The following is an 8,858-nucleotide window of genomic DNA, read 5'->3' on the forward strand; positions in this document are numbered from 1 at the left end:
CTGAGAGGGAGGTGCTGATCTCTTCTCCCTGGTATCCAGCGACAGCATGCGTGGGAATGGTTCAAAGCTGTATCAGGGGAAGTTCAAATTTGACATGAGGAAGCATTTCTTTACTGAGAGAGCGATAATACACTGGAACAGGCATCCTAGAGAGGTGGTCAAAGCCCCATGCCTGTGAATGTTTAACAGACATTTGGACAACGTCCTTAATGAGATGTTTTGACTTGGTCAGCCCTGAAGTGGTCAGGCAGTTGGACTAGATGATCATAGCAGGTCCCTTCCAACTAAAATCCTGTATTTATTCTCCTGCATGAATCTGCTGTATCAGAGAAATTTGACCTCTGTCAGAAACACACCATTTCACTGTCCCCACTTCTGTGCTGAGTGCCCTCAGATCTCACATGCTTAGCTCCAGTACCCACCCTTGATGCATTCAGCAGCATGGAAGACTTTTTCCTGCTACTTCTTGCCCATGCCTACTGGCCATGGCCCTGAGATTGGGTGTTGGGGGGGAGAGGAGAGTGGAATATCAGCTATGGACCATCCCAAAGGCTGTTCCCTGCTTTAACACTCTTCCATTCTGCAAAGCAAATCATCTCCCCGAGCCTCACACCCACCACCCCAGTGCAGCTCTGGCCATAGCAAAGGCAATGCCCTTCCTCAAGAGCTCATGGGGCTGCTGATCCCTCACCACCTCCTGCCTCTCTGGCCATTTGTGGGCACTGACACAGCAAGGCAAGGCCTGATGGCCACGAGCAGCCAGGGATGACTTCTTCAGCTCCCAGGGATGGTGCCCAAAAGAGGAGGCACCACAGTGTGTGAAACCCTCCCATTCCTCTGTGAAAGGAGAACGGTCTCCTTGTGCCCTCACCTGCTTCCACCCCTGAGCAAGACCCTTCTCCTTTGGCACCTTGGGGAGTGTCCACAGAGGGAAGGACCACATGGAGGCCCGGCCTGAGTGCAGCAGAACTTTAATGAGTTAAAAGAGGGGAACAAATTCACTCTGAGTGGAGGACAGCAGTGCAGGGAGCCCTGGAGGCAGCCTAGAGTCTTGCGGTCCTTGTCCATGGAGAGTTCTTGCATGACGTCTGTCTGCCTGTGCCATACAAGGGAGAGGAGCCAGATGGTCCCCACCAGGCTGGCTTTGGTGGGACCTTGCTGCCAAGGGGATACAAAGCAAACAAAGAAAAGGGGAAACAAGGCAAAGCCATTCAGCTATAGAGAAAACACCTCCAAAATCTCGATCCCGTGCTCATTACCATGTTCTGAGTTCCTCAAGGTGTCTCCCTGGGGCTTTCCCAAGAATCTTTAGCAGGGAAGGCACCTTCTGCCACAGTATCGGCTGGAAATGCCAGAGAGGTCAAAGCCCCCAGAGGAGATGGGCACTCCCTCAGAGCTGAGGATGCTGCCAACAGCAGCAGAGGTGGAGGAGCCCACAAGGGTGTTCTGTGGGAAGGAGCTGAGGATGGGTCCAGGCAGGGTCACCACCACGGGGGAGGGCTGGATGACGACGGTGGAGTTCTGGCACTGCCTGACGCAGGGCTCGTTGCAGCTGTTGGCCAGCGGGGTCGGGCCGCAGGGCTGGCAGGGCAGGCACTGGTCATAGCAGGACATGTCTCAAAGTCAGATGTGCACCTGGGAGAGAAGCAGGGAAGAAGCAGAGCACAGGCGTGGTTAGGAGCAGCCAAGGCCACTACTCAGTGGGGAGCTGGAAGCAGTGCCAGGAGCCACACGGTCTTCTTTGTCCTACAAAATGAAGCCTGGCCCACATTGCTCTCTCCTAGTTCTTAACCCAAGAGCTCCCTCAGCCACCTCCCAGCCTCTCTCTAGCACACAATCTCCCCACAATCCTGTGGCATGACAAGGAGCTCCAGGGCCCAGCACAAGACAAAGACAATATTGGATGAGTTGTACATCGAGGAGAGATCCCAGTTTGGAAGAGGAGGAGAAGGGGCTTCAGACTCACCTGGTTGCCAAGCAGAAGGAGGCAAGAGAAGTGGATGAGAGAGCAGGCACTTGCGCTGCCTTTTATACCTGCCCTTCATTGCCGCAGGACCAGAGGCACCCGCGGCAGAGGTAGCAATTCTCGGACAAGCTCATCTTGAATGCAAACCAGCGCAGCTAATGACATGGGCTGTGCTTTGGTTTCCTGCACTGCTGCCTTTTCATTTCCAGATTTGTGCCATGCCCATTTTCCAGTGAAGGCTTCTTCTGAGCAATTGGATGAAAGGCTCCAGGATTTGTAGGACAGGAATGCAGCAGTGCTGGCAGAAGACTCAGCTCAAGTGCTGGATGGGTCCAGGGCAGGCAAGTGACATCAGCCTGGGTCACTGCTGTGGGGTTGTTTGAAGTGTCTTTCTCAGGAAGAGGCTTCAGCAATCCTCAGCCGCATGTCCAAATGGGTTGTCTGCTAGGTTTTAAACTCATCCTGCCTAATAGGGCCTTAACGAAAAATTCTGGCCTGTTTTGACTCACTCCCTCTCTGTGCAGTCTGTGAGCACACAGGTGATGCCATGGGCATGCCTGGGGCCTTGTCCTTCCCCACAATGCTCTAGCATTGCCACAGTTGTCCCCAGGTGTCCTCAGCATAGCCCATAACTGGTTGTGTTCTTACGTGTGTTCCTGTCCTGTGTGCACTTATCTGCAGCCAGATTTACGTGGATGCAGGTAGGAGAAGAAATTTGTCTGTGACTCCACACTGATGTGCTTGAGCTTGTGTGTGTGTGTGTTTCCTTTTGTGTCCCTCGTCAGGAGGGGATGTGCCGCTCATGGCAGGGACACTCTCCTCTGCTCTGTCCATGAGCACCACAGAGCAGCATGTTCCCAGGGTCAGAAGGAGCCTGAGTGCAGCTGAGTGCTGATGGCAGCAGCCTGCTCGAGATCTGTCCAGGGAAGAGGCACGGAAATGCAGCCCCTGCCTCCTGAGACCTCCTTTTCCTGCCCCCTCCAAAGCTCACGCTCCACTGCTGCTGATTTCAGGCCACAGCAGGGATGGTTTCTCACAAGTTTGGATTCTTAGCTTAATTCAGTTTAAAATTTTGGGAGTGCCCAGCGTGGCTGGCAGTCCCTCCACCCTGCCTCTCCAAGCCAGGACACAGCAGCTCTCCCCACTGTTAAAGAGTTCAGGAAGATGGGGTTTGCTTTATGGGCATGGAGAAAGGCTGAGGAATCCTGCCCACCTCATGCTGGCCACCTGCTTCAGATGCCGTGTCAGTGGTGTCTGGGGTGGGGGACAGCCCCCTCTCACGTCTAAGCCCGTGCCAAATGTACTTGTGCTGCCCGTTGACCTGGCACTTTGTCAGACCTTGGACCAAACAGGTACGGAATGAAAGGAACATGGAGCGTGACGTCGCTGTGCTCTGATTGGAAGGAGAGACCCTGTGGCTTGCACAGGGAAAGCCAAAGAACTGAGGACTGCTTTGCTGCTGAGCCCCCAGGGCCATCATGTCCCACATGGGAATGTCAGTCTGAGTGCCCAGCAAGGGCCCCTGGCAGGGAAGGGACGTTGCGTTTGGGGCCTCATTCTCCAAAGCCTGGTGCTGTCCCACAGGCATGTTGAGAAGAGGCCCTCTTTCCAACAAGGGCTGTCCGCACTGTGTAAAGTTCCTCAGCTCGTCTCCCCTCCTGAATGTCCGTCTGCCTGGGCTCAGCTCCAACTTGGAGACCGTGCAGTCGAGGCCTTCCCCCCTTCCCTGCAGTGACCTCGGTGACATCAGTGCCAGGAAACTCTGCTGAGAGAGCTCAGCCAGGGCTGATGCCCCTCTCCATGGAGACACAGCTGAGGGTCTCGTGTAGCTGAGGGCCAACCTCATTTCTTTCTCATGAGGTAACGGGAACTGTGGAGAAGGGAAGGGCAGGGAATGTGTGTACCTAGAGTTTAGAAGGACCTTTGACACCTCTCCCATACTACCTGATGATCAAATTGGCGATGAATGGGTTCAGTGAGAGGCTGATAAGGTGGGTGGAAAATTGGCTGGACTGCCAGGCTCAAAGAGTTGTGAACGTAGAGAAATGGGCTGACTGGAATGTCATGAAGGTTCAAAAGAGCAAGGGCAAGGTTTTGCATCTGATGGAGGAACCAGCCCATGCAGTCATGCAGGCTGGTGGCTAGCTGCCTAGGAAGCAGATGCACAGGAAAAGATGTGGGGTTTTAGTAGACAGCCAGCTGAACGTGAGACCACAGCGTGCCCTTGCAGTAAAATAGGTCAACTGCATCCTGAGCTGTGTTAGTCAAAGTGTTGCCAGCAGGTGCAGGAAAATGTCCCTGCCCCTCTGTCCCATTGGAGATGGCATCTAGTGTGCTGCATGGAGGCTGGGGCTCCGCAGTCCAATAAGGATATTGACATACTGCAGGGAGTCCAAGAAAGGCCACCAAGGAGGGTAGGGCGCTGTCAAACATGACATGCAAGGAGACACTGAGAGAACGGGGTCTGCTCTTCCAGCAGAAGAGGTGGCTCAGGGGAGATCTTCTTCCTTTCTACAGCTGCTTGATCAGAGGAGACAGAGAAGGTGCACATAGCATCTGGCCCAGGTGACAGGGAGGGCCTTCTTGGAGTAGAGACGCTGGACAGCAGCTGGGACATGGAGAAATCTGCTTCAGCAGTAAGCTAAAAGAAGTAAGAACAACTGGAATGGGTTTTGCAGGGAAGTTGTGCAATCTCCATCCTGGGAGGTGTTTAACCTAGACTGAATGAGACCATGAGTAACTGGATCTAATGGGATCTATTCCGAGCAGGGGGGTGATCTGGACGGCCACTGGAGGTGCCTTCTCACCTACATTCTGAGATTCCCCCCTTACCCCAGCCCTCCCTGAGCCCTGCACGCCCATGGGCTCACTTGTCCTCACACCCCCTCGGCCTCAGCAGAGCTGTCAGGCCTTGTGCCGGCACTGGGGAGAGGCAGCTGAAGGGAGGCTCTGCAGCCTGCTCCTTCCTTCCCCTGGGCAGGAAATGCGTGGCTGCTCTTTGCAGCCCCTGCGGTGGCAGGCAGCTCTGGGAAGCTGGTGCATGTGGCGGGTGAGGGTCCTGCAGCTGCCGCAGGCTGGAGCGGGCACTGGGCAGGCTTGTTGTTGGTGGGAGAGGACGGGCAGAGTGGGCTTGCAGGAGACAAAGTTGTGCCCGTGCAGAGCCGCTGAGCACTGGGAGCCTGGGCGAGCCCCCGAGCGGCGCCGGCGCAGGGCTCAGCCCCGGGGCGGAGCTGGCGGCGGCGGCGAGGAGAGGGGAGGAGAGGAGAGGAGAGGAGAGGAGAGGAGAGGAGAGGAGAGGAGAGGAGAGGAGAGGAGAGGAGAGGAGAGGAGAGGAGAGGAGAGGAGAGGAGAGGAGAGGAGAGGAGAGGAGAGGAGAGGAGAGGAGAGGAGAGGAGAGGAGAGGAGAGGAGAGGAGAGGAGAGGAGAGGAGAGGAGAGGAGAGGAGAGGAGAGGAGAGGAGAGGAGAGGAGAGGAGAGGAGAGGAGAGGAGAGGAGAGGAGAGGAGAGGAGAGGAGAGGAGGCGGCGCGGCCGGAGCAGAGAGCCGGGGCTGGCGGCGGGCAGCGAGGCGCGGGCGGCGGAGCGGCGGGATGCGGCGGTGCCGGGGCGCAGGGCTGGCGGGGCTGGCCGCGGTGCTGCTGGGTGCGCGGGGCTGGCGGCGGTGGCGGGGGGGTAGGCTCTGTGCCCGGGCTGCTCCCCAGGGAGCCCAGCGCCAGCTCGGCCCTCTCCTTCTGCACCGTCTCTTTCCCCTCCCGGCCTCTCTGCCCTCTCTGCTCCCCCTTTCCCAGAGCTCTGCAGTCCCCCCTACGTAGCCTCCTTTGTTCCCATCATCTCTACCATCACAACTTGGCTGGCACGTGCGCCCGCTTCTCCGGGCACGCACTCTTGCCTCTGGTAAGTCCGCACTTACTATTGCCCTGATTTCTGCCCTCCTTCACTGCAACACCCACTCTCACTGGCTACTCTTCCTCTCTCCATCTGTGCATCCACCCCTCTTCTGACCCATCTCTCCATGCATCTACCATCCCTAACCCTCTTCCTGCTCTGAGACCCCTCTCTCATCTCTCCCTCTGCTTCCTTCATAGCTGTGCGCACAGGTTTGCTTTCCTGCACCGCACCATACATCCTCTCATCCCCCCCGTGCATTCAGCCTTTATTTCTGTTCTGAATTCAGCCCTCCTTCCTTCACTGGTACACACCCAACTCTTCCGTTGCCTCTCCCTCTCGCTGTCCGTCCATCCATCCATGCACCTGACTTTCATCCCATCTCTGCATGCATCAGTTCCAAATTCCCTGCCAGCTTTTGTCCCTCACTCCACACACCCACACCAGGATCACTCACCATCCCAGTTGAACAGGTCTCCATTCATTCCAGTCCGGTTCTGTCTCACTGCCACTCTTCACAACAGTTTCTCTGGGAAAAATCAGAGCTGGGCAATCGTTGATGAACTTTGGGCTTCCCTTCTCCTTTCTGTGCAGTGGCTGTGGGCAGAGCCCAGGTGCAGCAGGACCCCTTGGCAGAGACCACCGAGGACACCGACATCAGCATCAACTGCTCACACCCCAACATAAAGACCAGTGATTTGATCCACTGGTACCGTCAGCTCCCGGGCCGAGGCCCCGCATTCATCGCGTTCATTGCTAAAGACTCCAAGGATGTGCAGGACCCTCCGGGGCGGCTGTCGGTGGCGGCAGACCGCCGGTCCAGCGCCCTGCGGCTCTCCCGGCCCCGGCGCGGGGACGCGGCGGTGTATTACTGCGGCGTGGGAGGCACGGGGAGAGGAGCCGGGGCTGCGGGCGGGCACGAACCGCGGCGGGCGGGGCCGGGCGTGTGTGTGGGGGGCGGGGGGACAGCCCCGGCCGGGACCGACAGGGGGCGCTGCCGCTCCGCCCGCCGGGGCCGCCTCAGCTCGGAGGAGGTGATAAGGGAGGCAAGGAGGGAGACCAGAGCTCTGCAGCCTCTCACCCATGGGCCACTAGGACACTGGGTGTGGCTCTGAAGTGGGTGAGGCACAGCTTTGCAAGTGACAAGAAGTGACAAGAGGAACATGAGGACAATGGGTGTTTGAGGGTGGTCCTGCGGGACTAGGCAACACCTCTTCAGGCACCCTTAGGGGAAGGGTCAAAGGTGGGGGCCTACAGGAAAGATGGGGAGAATCTTTTTAGCAAGGCCTCTTGTGACAGCACAAGGAGGAATGGTTTTAAGCTAAAGGAGGGTAGATTTAGGCTGGAATCAAATCCCACTGTCAGTGACATGACCCTGTGGAGCTGGGCGTTATCTCCTCTCCCACAGCACCTTTCCAGAGCAGAGTTGCATTGCGGCACTTGTGGGTCTGTAGAGCTGCTGGGCCTCAGGAAAGCTGTGCTTGAGGCACACAAGGCAGCACAGAGCAGCGTTGCATGTTCATGCAACAGTCACTGTCCTGGGCCTGCCTTCAGCCAAGGGGGTGTTGCGTTCCCAGGGACAGGGGAGTTTGTGAGACTGCTGACCTCCCCAGGGCCTCCCACATGCCCACAGTGCCTCTCTGGAGGACAACAGATTGCTGTTCATATGGCGTGCTCCAGGGCCAAGGGGGTAATTCTGAGCAGAGACGCAGCAAGGCAAGGACTGACGGCCATTGGCAGCGGAGTAACTAGGGCTGTCTTCCTCAGCTTCAAGAGGCAGTGCCTGGAAGGGGACTCGCTGCAGTGCGTCCCACCCTCCAACGCCTCGAGCAGTGATGAAGGGTTGCCCTGTGCCCCCACCTATTTCCTTCCACAAAGCAATGGCTCTATTCATCAGCAGTCAGTATGCAGATGGACAGACCACCTAAGGGACGCAGGCAAGGTTGCAACAAATTTTATTGAGTTTGGAGAGGGAAATGAGGTCACTCCAAGTAGAAGCCCCCATTGAGGGGAGCAGCAGGAGCAGCCAAGAAGCTGTTTCCCTTTTGCTGTGGCAGAGTTCCCACAGGGCATGTGGGGACCTGCCTGGCAAAGGGAGAGAGGCTAGCAGCTCCCTGCAGGCTGGTTTCTGGGGTCCTCACTGCAGGCTTTGAGAGGAGGACAAGACAACGTAGAAAAGAAAGAAAAACGGTGAGTGGAATACAGGAAAGGTGGACATTGGCCATGTTTTCAGAGAGCCCAGGCTGGCCCCTTCCAGTCTGCCCTTGCAGGGCAAGTCAGACAAGTTGCTCTTAAAGCAACAGCATGAAGTTTGATCCTGTGTCCAGCACCATGTTCTGAGTTCCTGGGGGTCCTTATCAGGGTTCATTGCCAGCATAATTAGCAGGGGGGGCATCTGCTGCCACAGTAGCGGCTGGTAATGCAGGAGAGGTCACAGCACCCAGAGGTGATGGGCACTCCGTCACAGCTGAGGATGCTGCCAACAGCAGCAGAGGTGGAGGATCCCACAAGGGTGTTCTGCGGGAAGGAGCTGAGGATGGGTCCGGGCAGGGTCACCATCACAGCAGGGGGTTCAATGACAACAGTGGAGTTCTGGCACTGCCTGACACAGGGCTCGTTGCAGCTGTTGGCCAGCGTGGGTCGGGCTGCAGGGCTGGCAGGGCTGGCAGGGCTGGCACTGGTCGTAGCAGGACATGTCTCTGGGCTGGAGATGCACCTGGGAGAGGGGGCAGGGAGGAAGCAAAACACAGGGATGCATGAGGAGCAGCCTGTCACCACACCATGAGGGAGCCAAAACCCATGCAGGACCGGGAGGTGGAAGCTGTGCAGAGATGTATGAGGGCTTCTTGGCCTCATCCTGACAGGACCCACCATCTCCTGTGCAGCTACTGTCCAGCCTCTTAGTCTAGAAGCCACCTCACTACAGTCCCAGCTTCCCTCCATGGCTAACTTTCTCACCACTTCCCTCTCCCACAACAAGCACCCACAAGATCTGCCATAGGACAAGGC

At 57.1% G+C, this 8,858-nt stretch overlaps 1 protein-coding gene across 1 annotated transcript; it reads right to left on the reverse strand.

Annotated features, from left to right (window-relative positions):
- Window positions 1–1,308: 1,308 nt before the first annotated feature.
- Window positions 1,309–1,614, reverse strand: LOC142595145 (feather keratin Cos1-1/Cos1-3/Cos2-1-like). Its single transcript, XM_075722632.1, has one exon. The coding sequence runs from the start codon at window positions 1,612–1,614 to the stop codon at window positions 1,309–1,311; it is 306 nt and encodes a 101-aa protein (XP_075578747.1).
- Window positions 1,615–8,858: the final 7,244 nt, after the last annotated feature.

Source organism: Pelecanus crispus, chromosome 18, assembly GCF_030463565.1.
Source record: "Pelecanus crispus isolate bPelCri1 chromosome 18, bPelCri1.pri, whole genome shotgun sequence".
NCBI classification, from domain to species: domain Eukaryota; kingdom Metazoa; phylum Chordata; class Aves; order Pelecaniformes; family Pelecanidae; genus Pelecanus; species Pelecanus crispus.